We start from the raw sequence: 18,944 nt of genomic DNA, 5'->3' as shown, positions 1-18,944 counted from the left end.
ATTTATTCATGAAGCACATGTTTTAATTCTGTTTTTACTCCTCCAGAAGCACACATCAGAACAACATGACATGCTATTCCAGACAGATAGCTTGCTTTTTGGCCTACAAGATACAGGTAAACAAAGAGAAATTATCTTAAAGGTTTCAGCAATGCCATTACTTGGGACCCCTTTGAACACACTCAAACACTAAAGACTGAAGGAGCCTTCAACATGAACTACTTTCAGGCTCTGAAAGTGGCCCCAACAGGTAGTAACTAAGAACATCTTTACAGAGCTGCTTTAAGAACTTTACATTGTCACTGACTGTGCTAGATGTTTGACATTTAGCATATTTCAAAATATAATTTAAAGATATTATCTAGCTTATTTATGCTTTGTTCTTCCCCTTTAGCACAGAAGACTCACCTGTCTGTCCATAGGCAAAAATACAAGCGTTATATCCCTGAAAGGCCTTTTCAAGAATTCCTTCTCCAAGGCACTTGAACACCACTTCTTGACCTAGAAAAGAATTATTTTTAAGTTTATTTTAAATTGAATAACACACTAAAATTTAGTGAAAACAAGAAAAAAAAAAAAAAAAGGTTTGCAAATTATTTTTTACTATTGAGTGTATTGAGTTTTTTACTAAGCAAACAAGTAATTTCATGTACAATTGAATGGCAAGTTCAAAACTGCTGCCTGAAACTAGTGTAAGAGGTACCTCTGTGTTTAAATATATTGCTGATTTTTCTGTGAAGGGAGCAGTTCTTTGAAAAGTGTCATATAAGTTGAATGCTTAGAAAAATAACATAGATGTCTGCACTTTGAATTATTTAAGTATAAATTCTGCAATTAATATACATTCTTTAATCACAAACTATACCCAGAAGAGTTCTGTAACAGAATTGCAATGAAAGCCATTAGTGAATTAGGATATTAGAGGTACAACAAATATCATGCTAGAAACAGTAGTAGTAGTTCTCTTGGGAACTGGCCTCAAGTTTCACCATAAGCTATTATGATTCACCCTGTGGCAAGGTGATGCTGGAACCAAGATAAAAGCATTGCGATGACATTCAAGGAGGAAATGCATACTAAGAGGCTGCGAGACTTCAACAGAGCTGTCTGAGGATATATTCTGATAAATCCATAGTTTGAAACATCAACTGCAGAATTTCATAGTCTGAAAACCATCTCCCTGTGCCAGGCAGATTTTTAAATGCACTTCAATCTTTTAGATGTAGAAGATGAAAACAGGCATAGTGGTTGGGGGGTTTTTTTGATCAGAAACCCCAGAATTTGTACACCACAAAGAGGGTCAGTGGGCTGCCTGCTTTGAGCTCTGATCACAGAATTACACCAGCTGTGTGTACACCCAAACCAAGCATGGCTGAGCTAAGGACAGGATTTAAACACCTTCTGGTGTTTAGTTTTAAATCTATATTCACTGCCTGGTGACTTTCTGAACAGCTGTGATGAGCTACATCATTTTGGTAAATTAGTTTCAGCAGTTAGCAGTTACAAGAAATTATTTTATACAATTTATGCAAGAGTGACTTCCATAGTTCTCAAAATGGAACATACTGGCATAAAAAAATTTATAGCTATATATTTATACATTGCATGAGAATATTCACACTCCATGATCCTTGAGAAATCACTAGCCCAGAAAATTCCTGCAGAACAACCTGCAGAATGATTGTGGAACTAATTACAAGCATGCAAATAGGACTAAAAAGTACGACATTACCTTTATTTTTCGTTAACTTTAACCTAATTTCTCTTCTGCTGTAGAGGTAAAACTAGTACACAAAGACCATTTGATAGGGCATGACTATCTTTCCAGTTGCATTTCTAAAATTCCGAAGTGTCACTGTTCCTTGGATTAACACAGTTCAGACATATGGAATACGGGAATTAAAACCAGAGGACAATCTGCTCCACTCTGGACTAACTCCATCTCCTTCCCCATGCACATTCATTCACTTCACATTCAAGTTTGGATCATTTTGTCATTTTATAGTATCTATGTTGAGAGAGCACTGTTCAACAACCTAGAAATAGCTACAGAGAACGTCAAATTACTGAAGAATGAATGAAAAAAACATATCAGTGAAAGATTTTAATAAGAATATACAACACACAAATTTGCTTTCCAACCAGCTTTCGAGGGCCCATTTTGAAGTTAGCAAATATCAAAGAGGCATGGAGCCATTTAACATGAGTAAGAATGCAAAAATTAAGCAAAGACTGAATCTGAGTATAATTAAGGGGAAAAAAGCATATATATTCTGCACTGATTGTGAGTTAAGAATAAAATAATTTGTCAGAAAAGGAAAAAAATGTTTATTACCCACTACTAACCAGCAGTAAACCAGTAACCTCCTTCATATTTCCCAAGGAAAAAAAGCAAATACCAAAATGTTATAAAGTTGTGCACGGTCATGATAACCATAGGATGACCTACAGAATCCCTTACTGCTAAATATCAGGGAAGGAACCCAGATTGAATCTTACAGGCAAAGCTGGATTTATTTTTCTTCAGAAGAAGTTTCATTTTCAAACAGTCTACACAAACTGAAAGTCAATCAGACTCTGATACATAATTCTAAAATGGCATTTTTATTACAGTTTTTAAGAGTTCAGCAATACCAACATACACAAATGGGTCATTAAAGAGTGATGTTTATAGTAACCAGTCAAATTACCATGGGATAAAACATGATTTGTTTTTAAGTTCACTCACAGAAAACAACACAAGACGTTAAAACTTCAGTTATGGATATTTTATTCATTTGCTAATGCAGTGCAGTGTTGAGAGTAACAGCATATCATCCATCAGATTTTGATGTTTTTCATTAAGAAACCTCACTGCACTGCTTCCCCCATGAATTTTATTAGTGGGTTTGCAAACTGATTACAAAAATCTGTATTATACAAAATTACGTCTATGTGTACTTCCAGTCGAAAGAAATAATACAGTTCTATTGTCTACACTCATGCATTTTTGGTTTGCTAAATAAACCTACATCACCTGCAATTAATACTTTTGCTTATTTACAGGACTTTTCTTCCACAGATATTTAGTGCTTAAAGAGGTAAGCAGGGGTTTTAACTTGATTCTAACTTACTTTACAGAAATGAGAGATATACAGAAAAAAAAATAAATTGTTTGGTTAACAGAAATATTTCCCCTACACCAACCTTTACTGCTTTTAAGACAGGGATTCCCAATCTTCCAGCTGGCTAAGACCATCCAGCCTCTTACTGAGGCAACTAAAAGCCAGACACTGAAACACCCATTCCCTCTTCCATTTTCTGCTCAAGAACACGGGCTGGTGAATTTTTCTTAATTATCTTGTTTCCTTTCCTTTGAGGAGCAACACTGCTAACCTGGAGTCGCGCAGTGAGAAAGATTATCAGACAAAGTTGCTGAGTGCTCTGAAGCTCTCGTTATGCCCCCGTGGCAGTGCCCCGAAGGCTGCAAGGAATGAAACCCCACTAACACACTGCTCGGGATGCTCTGCTGATCAAAACCTGGGAAACACTGGTGGATGCCCCCACTCAGTTCTGAAGGCGTACTGGAAAGCAACATCAAGACAGTCCGGAAACCTTTTCCACTTTCACTGGACAGCTGTAACTGTCTTCATAGCTTCAAAGACATTATCTGTGCATTTTGACGAGCGTAACTGCAAGCCTGATGCCAACAGTAGGGGAAAAAAAATATAATCTAAGAAAGTTCTAATTAATAACTGTCAATCCCTCAAAAGGCCACTTTAAGCAGGGGACTCATCCAACAATCTTTCCATCAGCTCTTAGGACTGAATATTTTCACAAGAGTACTCTGACATATTCTTGACATTATTCCAAAAACATAAAAAGCAAGATAATAAACATTTACTTTTCAGAAATAACCATGCTAAAGATATTGAAGATTTCAGCATTCAAAATGGTATCTGTGACATACCTGAAAGCTAAAGGAAGCACATCCTCCTCTCAGATTTATATTTTTAGTCTACATATATTTCTGGAACATTCAAATGCCACGCTTGTGCTATTACCACGCATCAAGGGCTCTTAGTACGGCACTTTGAAGCTAAATTTTTTTTTTCCACATGTTCTCTACCTACTGAAATGGCTGGGCATTTCAATGGCAAAAATATAAACCAAAGTAGAGGTAGCAAAGTATGGCAGTGCACATGTTAATATTGGCCATTAAATTATTAATAGTTCTAAAATAAAACTTTCACATTATCTACCCACAGAGCTGCATGTGAAAATACTAGTTGTAATCTCTGAGTCAGCATAAATTAATAGAACATTTAAATTTGGAAAATATGTAAGATAATAAAAAGTCCCTGAAAATAGAAAGATAAATACATACCCTGACACGCAAGAATACAACACACATGATTTTCAGAATGAGATATTTAAGCATTCTCTCCTGTATCTCTGTGCTTTTCCCCCTTTTTTCCTCCAAATGATCCCCTTACAGTTTCTGAAGCCCTGATCGGCAGATCCAATTTGACATGACAGTGTTCCCAGGGAAACCTACACACTGCAGAGGAACCCTAGGACCAGCTCTCACAATCTGTAAAATGAAACTCTTTACAACTAAAGTTTAAACTCTCCCAAGTTCGCTAGACTGGTGACAGATAGCAGACAGAAGAAAAGAGGGGGAAAAAAAGGGAGGGGAGGAACAAGGGTCACACACTTTCCAACAAAACTCGCTTTTAAACAGGCAGTTAACAATTACTGTCTTTCCTAAGATCCACTCATTTAGTGACAAACACATTCAAAATGTACTGTAACAAAAATTAGTTTCAGTGTCTGGTTTTTAGATGTCTAGTATTTCTAGCTCACAACAACTTGTTGATCTGAAGTAGGGATAATTGTCTAATATTAGCACAGATTCATCCAGTCAGGTAGTGACTGCAACGTTATGACACATCGAGGCCATTCCCCAAACCCCCTACCTTACATGGTGAAAATAGCTAGAACCAAGTAACAACTTGTTATGTACAACACTGGAAAATCAAGTCTCTTTATGCCTTAATCTCTAACCCAGAACATTTTAATAAGCAAATCTTGACAGCAATAAATTGCAGTTACTTCCATGATCTAATAGTTAAAATAAAACTTTATCTGTGGAGATCAGAATTATTAAAAGCTCTGCTAGATAACAGGCTTAAAATAATCTCTCTAAAATGGGAAGAAAGATGCCTATGGTTCACCTTAAAAAGAACCTAAAAGCATAAGAGTTAGCACTGTCTCACTACTGCAGCCTAACACTACAGCAGTGACAAAGCACTGCAGTCTTCAACGTTCAAAGCCCCCATCCACAAGGTGCCTAGAAGTGCCACAATGTCTATGTTTTAACTGCCTGACCCATACAGTGCTAAAAACTTGCCTCCAAAATGTACAGGTCAGGTGTTGGCTACGTGATTAAGTCCTACATACTATGTAGAGTCTCGTCTAAAAAAAAAAAAAGTCAAGGGAACAGGTTTCTCCCATGTAACAGCTGAAATGTTAGTCAGAACTACAAACAGACACACGTCTGCTCAAAATCCATAATTTACGACCTCTCAGGAGGCTAGGAGCGTACAGTTCTTTAAGCCAACTGACTGGTTTGTTTCCTTTTAAAACAGCCACTGAAAGAGCAGTAGTCAGCATACATCCTATACCCTTAAAGCTCAGCCCAAAGTCAGGTGCTAAGCCTTTCAAGACCATGCAGCCTGCAGAAACACAGAGCTGAGATTTCAGGCCAAACATGATGCATCTTAGGCAGTTTAAGAAAAATTCACGGACAAGTCAATACAGCACAGAGTCCTTAGAATGGACCTGCTTAAGTGCAACGGTAGTTATTTATACCATCTCCTGAATCCTTCACAGACTGAAGGATTTCTTTCCTTCCTTTTAAAAATCCACTTCCCTGCAGACTTCAATAGAGTCTTACTGTTGTCTAGGCTTGTAAAAAGAATTTTTTGTCCTCGTCTGAGAATTTCTCAATATCCTCCTCTTCACCAAAATGCCGAGCTGTTACTTGTCTCTGTGAGCTGTTTAAGGCGAGCAGGTATGTCCTTATCTACAAACTGACTCCTGACCCTTTCAAGTAAAGAATCAAACGGTAATAAGAAGCTATTTTAGCTATTTTGCTTACTTTCAAAACACCTCTCCTGTAGCCTGTCAGGCAAAGCTCATCCCTTTTTCAGATCAAATTTCCCTCTCTTCTCAAAAATCTATTTCATTGATATATTTGGGCTTTTTTTTTTTTTTTTCCTCCAATAAGAGGTTCATATTCTTGCCAAATACCTAACCATGTATTTTAGAATTAAATCATCAGAAAAAAGGGTGCAGGAGCTAGCATGTGATGAACAGCAGAAACCCAGAGGTTTATAACCATTCCTTGCTTGGAACAACACAACCACAAATTGTTCAGAAACACACAGTATCAATATTCAGTGTAATCCTCACTCTACCAGTTAACAAAAAAAAAAAACAAAAAACCAAAAACAAACAAAAAAACCCCAACCCAAACACCACCAAAAAACCCACCCACTTCAACATAAACACTTCATTTTGAGTCTTGAGCGCAATTCAGAGAGGGATCTACATCTTGCAATCTCTAAAATGGGATACCAGGTTGCTAAAGAGCCTCCACTTCTTGCAGTATCTGAAACCAAAGCACCACTTCCACAAAGATCTTGTAAAGGGCGTTCTCTTCTCCTGTGCCCCGGGCTCCCTGTTCTCTTTGAGAGGTACAGTCCCGCAAAGACAGCTGCAAAGGTGACCTCTAGAAGTTTTTTTGTCTAATGAAGGTTGCCTTCACTATTTCTGTTAGTGATATTGCTGGATCATTTTAGAATTTTAGAACCCAATTTCCACACTGGTGGGAGGGGAAAAAAAAAAAAAAAATTGCTAAAAAAGCAATGCTGCTACCAACAGCAAGAATCCTTGTGTTTTCAAATGCTGGAAAGAGAAGGTAACTTTCAAACTGGAGTAAGATCCCTGGTACCTCTTGAATATGATGAGTTCAGAAAGAAAATTAGTAGGTACAAAATCAGTCTTATGTTCAGCCAAAAAAGTTGAAGATATCTGACAGAATAAGTTTAGTGTAAGAGAAAGAGATGGCTAGTCCCATTTCAGGGTCAGCCCTGCTCTCCCACAGACGGAGAATTGTTACCAGTTACCCATCTGATTAAGTTTATCCAAACAAGAGTCTCACTCTTGTGCAAACAATATTAATAAGTGCCAATAGTATTCTAGCTCAATGAGCAAAGTAAAAAATAAAGCCAGCCCAGAATCATGTGTGATAGCTTTAAGGATCCTGGAACAAATGGGCATTTCCAGAAGGGCACAAACTTTGGTTGACACTTAAAAAAAAAAAAAAAAAAAAAAAAATCCCGACCAAAACGTGGAGGAGTTATCCACATAAGTCAACAAAGAGTTCAGATGTCTGTTGTCTGTGGTGCACACCATTCTGTGGGTTTTCTGATGTACCATGTGTCAGTCGACAAAATCTTTAATATAGTATGATATATACAATCGATCTATCCAACATAATGCAAGATAAGCATGACTTGGGAATCTCTTGTTAAAACTTTCACTGTCACATCTTCCACTTTATTTCTGTGATGCAGATAAAAGCGGTTTTCAAGTAACTAAATTTGTCTCGCAAACCTTTATTTCAATAATGTTCCTTAAGCTCGAAGCTCATATATTACTTACACTTACAAGCACTCTGAACTTGGCTTTCAAGCTTTATACATGTTTCCTTTAAATTGTGCAACTAATTGCTGCTTTTGCCAATGACATTAAACTTAGGAGTTACTTCAGACAGGGAATATTTAATGCATCTGTCTAGCTTCTGGATCAGCACCCCTTCTGTAGTCCAGCATTCAACCAACAAATTACAGTTTAGCTCAAAAACTCAGGCTGTCAGGTGGCTTATTCATGCTCTTTGAGCTTGTTACTTCTGTAACACTCTGGTACAACCTCTGGACGCAGACAACATATATATTTGCAAGGCGCCTAGGCCAACAGGGGGTTGTTCCATGAGGCAAAGAAATTATCAAAAACCCAAACCAAAACCAGTTATCGTATTTTTTTTATTTAATATAGTAATTTAGGCCAAGTTGTGAAAAAGACTTAGGGCACCTTAATACTACAAATACATCAAAACTGAAATCTTGCCATTTCGGTATTTGGTTTCTTGGCTCCAAACAAGAAACGCTACTGTAGTACAGGATAGTATCAGTTCATGCACAGGCAAGTGAACAAGCCAGTAAGTTAGGCCCAAAACAGGGGAGTTTTCTGTTGTTTTTTTTTCTTTTAACTTTTATTTTGTTATTCTGCCAAATTAATTATCTTCTAGAACACCAGGGCTGGAATTCATAAGTTAACTTCAAGACCATACAAAAATAAAATAAAAATTAAAAAAAAAAAAAAAAAAAAAAAAAATCACCGAAAGCATTGAGTTTTTATATGCAAGTCTCAAAGCTCACATTCTCATCATATTTCTGAAAAAAACCCCAAGGAAAACAGTTTTGTTTTGTTCCCCCCCTGCCCCCCCAGTAGGAACATTATCTGGAATGGGCAAAAAATTCACCTTACAGCTTTCTGGCCAGCAAGAAAAGTCAAGAGCTGCCCACGATAGCTTTCTAGAGTCCAGCCCAACAAGAGGTTTATCTTCATACAAATAAAACTTTAGTTCTCAGATAAGACAAATTCAATGACAACTTCTGAAATAGGCTGGAGAAATCTAGTTCTGACTCAAATTAAAAAGAAATAGACCTAGAACCCCACTGAATTCACCCGGCAATGGGTTAAACTGAGACAGAAACAAGTTCAACTGGTACGGGGTGTTCCTCCGGTCTCTGCCCCTCTGCAGGTGCGTTAGTACGGTGGTGCACCCAATGGGTGCAGCTCCCACCTGCACTCTGGAGGCACTGGGGCCGAGGTCGGGGTGCATACCAGCACCCCCTTCCTTTCAAGGGCAGCGGAGGCGTGCAGGCACAGTGGGAGGTGCTGCGTGCTCCCAGGGCTCTGCCCGCCCCAGCTGTGAACACCGTGCAGCGCACCTCTTCCATGCAAACGGTTACTGAAAGACGAACCGACGTGGAGCTTTTCCACTGGAGAAGCCTATCTTTGCTCAGACAAGTAAGAAATGAAGCAGAATCTATGATCAAGTGCAACCCCTAAGATTTAGGATTTGATACGAGGAGCTACAGCTGTCAGATATTTTAACACAGGTATATGAGAGTTCATTTATTAGACCACTGATCTCAAACGCTGAGCTAATTAACTCTATCAACCTTCACCATTTCTTACAGGCCACAAAACTTCATCATATGGGTATCTAAACCGAATGACTTTTTTTTCCTCCATTCCATGGACCACAGCCTTGGAATCCCAGTGTTCAGAGGTCTCTCTATCAATGCACGTCCTTTTATAAAGTGCAAATAAGCTAATACACAAATCCAGCTGGGTTTCCAATCCTGCCTGGATTATCCAGCTTTCGAGAAAAAGTAGTCAGAAAGCATTAAGCAAAAAACATTAAGGATCTGAACAATCAGACTATGAATGACTCGAAAGATCTAAAATAACCACACTATCTGAAAAGAACATGCTTTATTCTTGTGCGCATGAATACAGAGCACTGAAAACGCACACACTCATCACTAGCATTAATCAGAAGTGATTTCTGATGAAGAACTGAAATTTTGTTTTATGTGACAGAAACAATCTTCATAAAGGCTCTTCCAGGGTTAAAAAAACCCCACTGTAACTTCTATATCAAAGCATCCCTCCTGGACAGTGTACCAGGCACCTTAAAGCTTGCACTCCTTCTGAACTGAGGTGCTAGCACTCGATCCCTATAAAATGAGAAGTCTGCTTCTGTGAAGTCACTTGAGCATCACACTACAAAACGCAAAAAACACACCACAAAAGCCCAAGCTCCCATATGTTCTCCAATTATTTATACTGTCAAATGCACAGAAAATAGTTTACCTGCATATTTTGTGGTGTTTGATTCATCCATGGACCAGAAGCAGTGATCAAAGGCAAACACCTGTAGAAGCAAGTAAAAAGTTAAATTAGGAACTCTGACAACAAGACATTTTTCTTAAAACAGTGCAAATCCATTAGTTTAATTGCAGTTAGGCTCTACTGTTTCTATGATTCCTAAATCAGAACTCTAAAAAGGCTTCATCAGCAGAATACTTTTGGGAAATCTTGAGAGTTGCAGAACTGTAACACTTCCTTTCTATCTGCATTACACACAATACAAAATACTGCTTACTGTATCCCATAACACAGATTACAAAACACAGCCAAAATCTAGTAATTAGCTCCACTCTTCTTCAGACACTCATGGTGACAAAAGCTTCTGCCAACAGTAAAGAAATAGCACCGAAAGGACTCAATACACAGAAGTTGTTGAGATGACTATTTAGCAGACATCAACACAGCATGCACAAAAGTTTTACCATGGATTGGACTTATGCTCAAAAGAAGAGCATTACTACTTACAAGCCTTAAGGAGCAAATAAATAGTATCAGATTACCTGCCTGCACTAAGAATACAGTACTGGATCTCAGTAGAGGAAGCTGAAAAACTATAAATAGAAAATGTAGCTCTATTAGACAAATAAGCTATCAGAGCCTGCTCTAATGAAAAGACTTAATATCACTCCAGTCAGGAGTTCCAGATGGGTAGAAACCAAATGAGATTCAATTTTGTGCTCAGTGGGCTTGCTGATCTGGAACAGCGTCCTGGAAAAGCACTTAACATGCTGGGATTTGATCCAAGTTACTTTTTCTGTACATCCAAGAACATCATGGTATAGACATTTAACCTGTTGTTTTGACAGCTTTATACTGCCACAAACACACCTTAAGCTGCAGTGTATCTTCCACATTTTACCATGGTAAACTGACTGTGGATGAGTTAATTATACACATCCTATTTACTTTCTTCTTTTGGGATCCCAAGAGGTGTGGGGGGGAAAACCAAACAACCTTCTTTATTAAAACTTTGCCTGGGCCAAGATTTTCTTTGCCTGGTCTTCCAAAAGCTGATCTCCTAAGCGAGATAAACCATGCAGGTCAGTGTAGAGCAAGAGCCACAGGCTCCATTAGCAGAAACACTGAATTCCCTGTGAGACAAAGCCTGAAGTGAGGAAAATGACGGAACATTTCATTTTGTTTTTTAGGGATGTAGAACATCTCGGATTCCCTGCAATTGCAGAATTAGTATGCAATCTAATCTACTGATATATTGTAACCTAACTCTTCCCAAAATGTCTGTTGCTGCAAATATTTCAGAAGGATAAAACCAGGTAGCACAGTAACCTCATCTCCTTCCCTTTCCTCCAACTTAATGCAAAACATATCAAATGGCCTGAGAGAAGACTTGATACTGAGACAATATTTCCCTTCTGAAGAGAAAACAAACAAAACCCCCCATAATAATAATATAACAGGGAGGTCTGAGTCACTTACTGCAGCACAAATAGAAAGAGACAACCTCATGAGTCAGGACATTCCCTGATGTGACTCAGTCAAAGATGCAGTTTTGCCACTGAACTGCAAGCAAAATGCAGTAGCTACTTCACCTCATCTTCTCATGTCCACATAAGTAGGGGGGCATTTTAAATTACTTTTGTGCATTTGCTCATCATGCTTCAAATCTAAGCATAAAGAACTCTCTGTCATAAGTAAGAGTTCTCCAACCCTTCTCCTAACTTTTACAGTCCAAGAGCTACTGTTTCTCTTCTCACATTCCACTTCCAGGGAAATTTTCCTCACAGGACTTGGTAACAATTCCTAATCTCTCAACGATCAAACAGCATGCAGTTCAATTACAAAACCCCTCCAATTGTAAGGATTCAAATCTACCAGAAGCCCATTCTCCTCACTTGAAACTGTTATCTGCAATGGATCACACAACCCAGTTAAAAAGGTTACTCAGCTACACTTGCTCATGTGTAATGACTTAAATGTCAATACAGCAGTACCGTAGGTCAATACAATCTATTGTCCTACACACTTTCCCCTTGATTAACATGGAAAATCATGACAGGAATATTCAATGACTCCTAATTTGAACACCGATCTTTCAAAGAGACTTTTAAAAGTAAAACATGTGATTGCAGACAAGTGTTTCTCATAGAAAAGCAGATTTTATTTGAATTATTTTTAAGGGTAAAAATTGGTCAAACTGATTTTTAAAAGCTTAAAAATTATTATGTAATAGGAAGAGAAAAATTATGTCTCAAGATAAAACAAATGTAAATATAGCAATTTAGTATGTTGTCATACTAAACATAAAAAGCCAGGACATGGACTCAAGTCTATTTATAAAATCTGTTTGGAAAAATTGCCAAATCCTTTTAACAGAACTACCGAGATTACTTTAAAAAGTGTCAGGCAAAAAAAGTGGAAACTGCTGGGACACGCGCTATCTGCAAAACAGATAGAGAAGCTGCAGTAAAACTCCCTTCTTCATTAAAACAGGCAGGCAAACATTTAAAAATTACTTTGATCAGTGATGACAAAACAGCATCCTTAAGCATTCCCAGCAACAATAACTCAAGGAAGCACCCCACCAAAGCAATTTTCAGGACAAATCAGACCTTTAGGAAAACAGATTCCAAATGCAAGTAGTAAGAAATAAAGCAAGAAACTCGGTCCCAATCACTGAGGCTCTTCTGCACGTACAGAACGAAGGCATTTTACGGGAAATGCCTGTAGGACAACAGTGTCCCATCTGAAGAGCGACCCTTTTGATTGTCTTTTCTGTACAGAGATGACTCGCCAGTTTACATTTTCCTGGCTTCCAGTGCAGGACCTGCAGGACACGCAGTCCTCAAAACAGCATGCAAGCATGTTTGGGGTCAAGATACAGAATCTACGCTAAAAAACCCTCTAAGTCTCATCTATGGTGCTCCCTTCCTTCTCCCATCTTCACTGATTATTGCTGATTGAAAACAAAAATGGTGGGTATTAGTTTTTCTTTTGATAAGATAAAGATAGTATGCAGAATAATATTTTTTTTTCTTATCTTTTTCTCCCCAAGATCCATTTCTCTGAAGAAGGTATTAAAACCCCTGTCACTATGACTATCAAAGCTATCAAAAGTTCTGTTACGGCTAAAGTCTCAGACTCAATGGCCAATAGTTAAACTGGCCATTACTAGGCACTGAAAATGTCTTTTTAGTTTTTTTAAGAAAGCAAAAAATCTTTACCAACTTGTATCAAAACTCTATCAACCAACTATATCAAAATTACTATTGAAACATATTTGAACAGAGAGATCTGTGACACACAAACAGAACTTTTTAATTTCGATCACCCCCTGTGAATTAGTTTTTAACTACAGTTTGGAAAAGCAATTCTATTTAGTTGTTTTAAAATTCAAAGATAAAAAGGCAAATATTTTCTGTTTGAAGCTCAAAGTTTAAAATTGCTACCTGTATTCTCCACTAAGATTTCCTGAACTTTCAGTTATTTCTATGCATTTTGAGTAAGTCTCTGTGACTACATGGACGAGTATTTCTGCTTTCCTACCGCTCTGATGTCAATTCCATAGCCACTGTACCAGGAAGCTTAATGTATTTTCAGAAGGTAAGCAAAATGGAAAAACCATGAAAGACAGGTATACGCCTACTTCAGGTGTCTGCTCAGGTTGGCATTCAACCACAAGCAAACCTAAGTTCATACAGGTGTTGGCCAGTTCTCACAGCCAGACCCAAAATTATTCTGGGCTTTCAAATCACAGAGAGAACTAACAAACAAGTCACAAAATTTTCTTATTTTTGTAAGATTCTATACCTCATACTTCATCCTAGGATCGAAAAGAGAAAGCTAAATAAAAAGAAGCTGACAAGAACCTGCCACACTGGTGTAGTAACTTCTAAACCAAAAATTTTGAGTGGAGCTAAGGGACCAACAGGGTGGGGTTTTTTCCCAGCTCCATTATTTCAGTGTTTGACATTGCATAGTATTTTCAGCCTGAGTGGTATGACAGCTGCAAAAAAGCACAGACACTGCATTTTGGACATCTAGAGAGAGTCAAGTAATAGACAGAGCTGGAAGTAATGCAACATGACTCACAGGGACAGATCTTGCACAATTGGAAATCCATAGTAAAAATAAGCATATAAGCCTGAGTATGTATTCTGTGTATATTCATTACAAGAATTTTTAACTCATGAACATTACAGTACAACCATATAAAAATAGAAAGTTATGAGAAAGAATAAGCTGGGAAGTGCTAGATCCTCATAGTACTGTATCCAGAGTCATCGTAAGTGTGCACATTACCCTAGGTAGTAGGAGTTACATAGGCCATTTCTAGGTTATAAAGAACAACACTTGGAATGCTAGTAACTATTAGAAATTAAACAAAAGACTCGTCCTGGTAACCACAAAGTTTAAGTAAAGCAAATGTACGGGGCTTCAATTCAGATTTCTTCATCAAACACGTACAGCAGTTTAAGACAGCTGTTGGTTACTGTTTTGCTAAGGAGGCATCTAGAGGTTATGGCTGCCACAGCAAAACTATCAGGGATGCAGGTCCACGCATCCACCATGTCAGTGAAAAATCTGGAGTTTTGTCTTAATTTCAGCTGTACCTGTGGTTTATAATGAGATTGCAGATTTTAAATTAGAAAAGCCATTGTGCCTGACCGCTACACAGCAGTAACTTCTCACAGAATCAAAAAAGACAGCCAAGGGGTATTCACATTTTAAATAGCCAAAACAATATTCTGCAGAACTCATTTTTATTAAAGCCCCTAATCAATGGCTTGAAGAATGAATAATTTTAAGGGTTTACACATGCAAGTATACTTATTTGAACTACTTACAGGTAACAAGTACCAAATCCAGTATTGACTGCTTGCCAGATTAATCCAAATGACTTAATTAGAAAGGAGTCTAATTTCACATTCATTATTAGTTGTTTTGAAGCCTAATCCTCAGTATAGACTAGGTAGAGTCTGGGGCTTCCAGCATTTAGCAATGTATTACTCAGACTGAACATATTTACTAACATACTGTCTAGGTAGCTATAAAATATTGTAAATGCACAGCTAACGTTTAATAGCCATTTCCATCTAACCAATAGATGGCCAATTAATCATGTTTTTTTTTTTTTTTTTTTTACAGAGAAAAGCTCTGCTGGACAGGTGCAGCTATTGCTCACATGAATCTCAATGAAGCAGTCAGTCTGACATATGTAGGGTGACTTACAGGGCTACCTGGTTGCTGAAAAAAAAAAAAAAGCAAGGGACAACTGAGGAAGGGAAATTTTCATTCACTAGGTAGCTGTTTCCACAGCCCTATTGCTGCTGATGGAGATAAGTGATAAAGTGGACGCATTAGGAAATAGCAAACAAAGTCTACACCAGTAAGCTTAGTGTAAATGGCAGCCATTAAAGAAATTAAAGGGAAAAAAGAGAAAAAAAAAAAGTTGGTAACTATGACAAACAGAAGACATACCACAGGCCTAAAGAAGTACGGACAGAAAATCTGAAGGTGGCCTAGGGCACACCTCACAAATCTCAGCTCAGAACAGCTGGTTTACCTCTGTCACAAAATTACACTAAAAGCCCAAGATCAGTAATATACTTAAAACAGGATGTTTGTAGAAATAGCATAACACCTTGATATCCTCATATAACTTCTCCTATTACAGCTTCTGAGATACCACATGGAGATCACAATTTATTCACAGCTGATGATAAACCAGCTCATTAAGATAAGAAAACTTCCAGTATTTAATTTTTAAAAAAATCCTAATTTGAAGACAATCAACTACATGCAGTACCCTAAAACCGGCATAAATCAAGAAACATCCAAATCTCATATCACATCTTTACAAACTCACAAAGCCTGTTTCCACTGATGGTAATACCCTTCTTCTGTCTCAAACTGATAATCAGTTCACACAACATCGTAAGTTTTGACATTATAGCTTAAGGTTGCTAAGGACCATCTAACTACACCTAACAATAATGCGGCATATGTGCACAAGTGCGCAGCTGTTATGTTTTTGTCAAAAAAATGCAAGGCTGTAACTAAGCTTTTACATAATGTCAAGAATTACTTTATCTGCCTATAATGGAACATGAATTAGGTACTACAGAAAATGAAGGCTCTTGTAAAAAAGCTTTTCTGAAATTTTAACAGAAAGGAAGTTTTTTGTCTTTTAATTTTTGTTTTTTAACAATGATCAAACTCTTTTGCATTAGAAGTATTGAGTGGGATTGAAAGAACTTTATTAAATGCTTTCAAAAAAATTGAGTCCATCATTTTAAAAAATTAAATCATTTGGGGGGAAAAAGAAATCAATACAGCATTACATTTTAAACTGTAGTATCAGTGTTACTCATTTTCCCCTGCCATGACCTTAACTTACATATTTTTGTTTGTTTTGTTCAAATACAATTATTTCAGTTCATGTTAAAATAGTTGCTCAAGTCTTTCCTACCTATTGGGAATCATACTGAGAAGATGTTTTCTTCTGACACTTAAAAAAATTAATCAAAACAATAGATGTTTAAATTTTATATATATTTGCACACACACATATAATATAGCTGTCTGAACCATAAAGTACATAGATATCCATATAAAACAGAGATATAGATCAATATCCACCCCCATTTCTATTTCCAGAAGGCCTGCAGAATGCTCTGCTACACTTGCCAAAGTCACAGCGGACCTGCATACAGTGTTTCTCGAAGATGTACATATCAAAGAGAATAATGAGCAATGAAGTGTTTTACACACAATACTTATTTGCTCTTTCAAATGTTTTTATGAATGTATTAAAATCATGGCTTGCCCTGGTCACAGCTTTAACAAGTCATGTGCCCTGCCTGCATGTCAGTTCGATTAAAATGCATTCTTCTGGAATTATGAAGTTTTTAACTTAGAAGTATGAGGAACAGACTTTTTAAAAATTTTATTTTCCTTTATCAGAGCTAGTATGATCACATACTATGACAACACGCCCAACGCTTCTGCGTTGCTCAACATTTTCAAGCGGGTACAAATGCAAAAAGAGACAAAAGACTTACCTTAGGTGGTTTTCTAGATGATTGGCAAGAAAAAAATCAGCAACGATGAGGAGAAGCATGAATACACCATTCACATAAAGGAAAGGGAGCAAAGGAAAAGAAAAGAAACAAAGTCAGTGTACATCATTACTATAATCTGAACTTTTATGTAATCTACAATGCGTTTAAGAATAATTGGATCAGAAAATATTTATATGATACACCACGGATTTTTAACCAGTAATTACTTAATTACTAATATAGCCCCACATTAAAAAGAAAGGAAAATGTCAGATTCCTTATAGTTATAAAAATCTAACAGCACTGAGTTCCAGAAGGAAGACAAGCATCTGCTTTGTCATGGAAGTCAAAACACGGCCCATCTTTTGTGGCAAACAAACTGAGCCTGTGAACTGGCAGACCAAGGTGCCAGGGTGAAGCCTCACTGACTTCAGCAGTGCTACACATGCAAGACCAAGGTAAGAGTCAAACTAATGTTTCTCATAGAGATTACAGAAGTATGAAGAAAAAGCAACATGTGTTTTCCCTATCTACAGAAAGCCTACACAGAGCATAGGAAGTCAACATAAAAACACCATTACCTTTCACACACAGCTCCAGTCAGTGCTGTCAGAAATAAAACAGAGACGACAAACCCCCAAATTAAAGACACCGGTTCAGAGTACTTCAACTTGTCCTTAAATGCTCTTATGCTGGCAGCCATATGGCCACATAGTAAATTAAATCAGTTTGGTTTGTTTTTTTTTTTTTTGTTGGGTTTTGGTTTTTTTTTTTTGGTTGTTGTTTGTTTGGTTTTAGTTTGTTTTGTTTGTTTTTTTGTGAGATTGGTTTCAAGTGAGATCTCTGCCCCATCTCACTGTGCAGCCCTGGGCTTGCTAATGCCACTGCAAGAGAAGAGGTGAAAATACTATGCAGAATTAGACTGACTTAGGGCATTCATGAAAAATACAGCCTTAGGCATATGATTAAATTATGTATTGAAATAAGCCTGAAGGGATACACAGGAGAAATTTCCACTTGCTCTTCACATCAAGAAAAAAACCATACAAATGTGGATGAAGAGGAAAAAGACAACGAGGAAGGTCAACAGACAACACAGCAAAAGCAGAGACCGTAGTAAGCTTTGTAAGATAAGCAGTGGATGAAAGGTCTTTATGAACCCAGCAACAGACACACTACACGAAATTCAAAGATAGCAAGAGGCTACAGCCTCAGTGCAGAAACACGCGGGACTGTGCCCTGCTTTCACCCACCACACTACACATCCCACACAGCACCAAGGCGGGGGCGGGGCATGGAAATAACACTTCGAGCAGTTCTCTTGGCAACCCACAATACAACGGCTCAGCAAAAAAAGCTGAAGAGGCACAAATCCACAAACACATCTTACGCAATCTCTTCTGCCTACTCTCAGCTCGCACCTTAGATGACATGTCTCCCTAAACCAGAAATTACATAGTTGGTACACGGTACTGGTACAGTGCAAACATACTTTGCCTCTGAGCCAAACCACTCATTGCAGCTTTACCCTTTCATTAACAGTGGCTCTGCAGGCTCAGTTCATAGCCAGCTCACGTCCAGGTGGCTCAGAACTTGTGCAGAATGACCTCTTATCTAATTGAAAAATGTATTTAGCTGTACCTTGAATATTTTTCACTTTAATCAATTCTGAGATGTGACAAAGGTCCAGTGTTATCAGCTTGCCTAGCCAGAGTCCCAGCACCACCTCTAAACTTCCAATCCTACTTGTAAGAGAAGTTCCTATCAAATGAAATCATCCAAGGTTTTTTGGAAAGTTTCTAACTGCATTCATATCTTGAAAAATAATTCCAGAATACATCAGCTTTCCTAGGGAGTTCCTGATAGGCTGTT

The 18,944-nt window shown here is 37.7% G+C and overlaps 1 protein-coding gene across 5 annotated transcripts in view; it reads right to left on the bottom strand.

Annotated features, from left to right (window-relative positions):
- KIF13A (kinesin family member 13A) overlaps positions 1-18,944 on the bottom strand; it is a 115,292-nt gene that overhangs the window by 55,159 nt on the left and 41,189 nt on the right. For all 5 annotated transcript variants that reach the window (XM_042806737.1, XM_042806739.1, XM_042806738.1 and 2 more), the window contains exons 3-5: positions 17,073-17,085; positions 9,994-10,054; positions 409-501 (exon numbers count right to left, since the gene is read on the bottom strand). In XM_042806737.1, the coding sequence (XP_042662671.1) occupies positions 409-501; positions 9,994-10,054; positions 17,073-17,085 (167 nt within the window). The remainder of the gene's footprint in view (positions 1-408; positions 502-9,993; positions 10,055-17,072; positions 17,086-18,944) is intronic.

This window comes from Tyto alba, unplaced genomic scaffold (genome assembly GCF_018691265.1).
Source record: "Tyto alba isolate M040663 unplaced genomic scaffold, T.alba_DEE_v4.0 Super-Scaffold_48, whole genome shotgun sequence".
NCBI lineage: Eukaryota > Metazoa > Chordata > Aves > Strigiformes > Tytonidae > Tyto > Tyto alba.
Note: the sequence above shows the minus strand (reverse complement) of the source record. Positions and strands in the feature narration are given on the sequence as shown.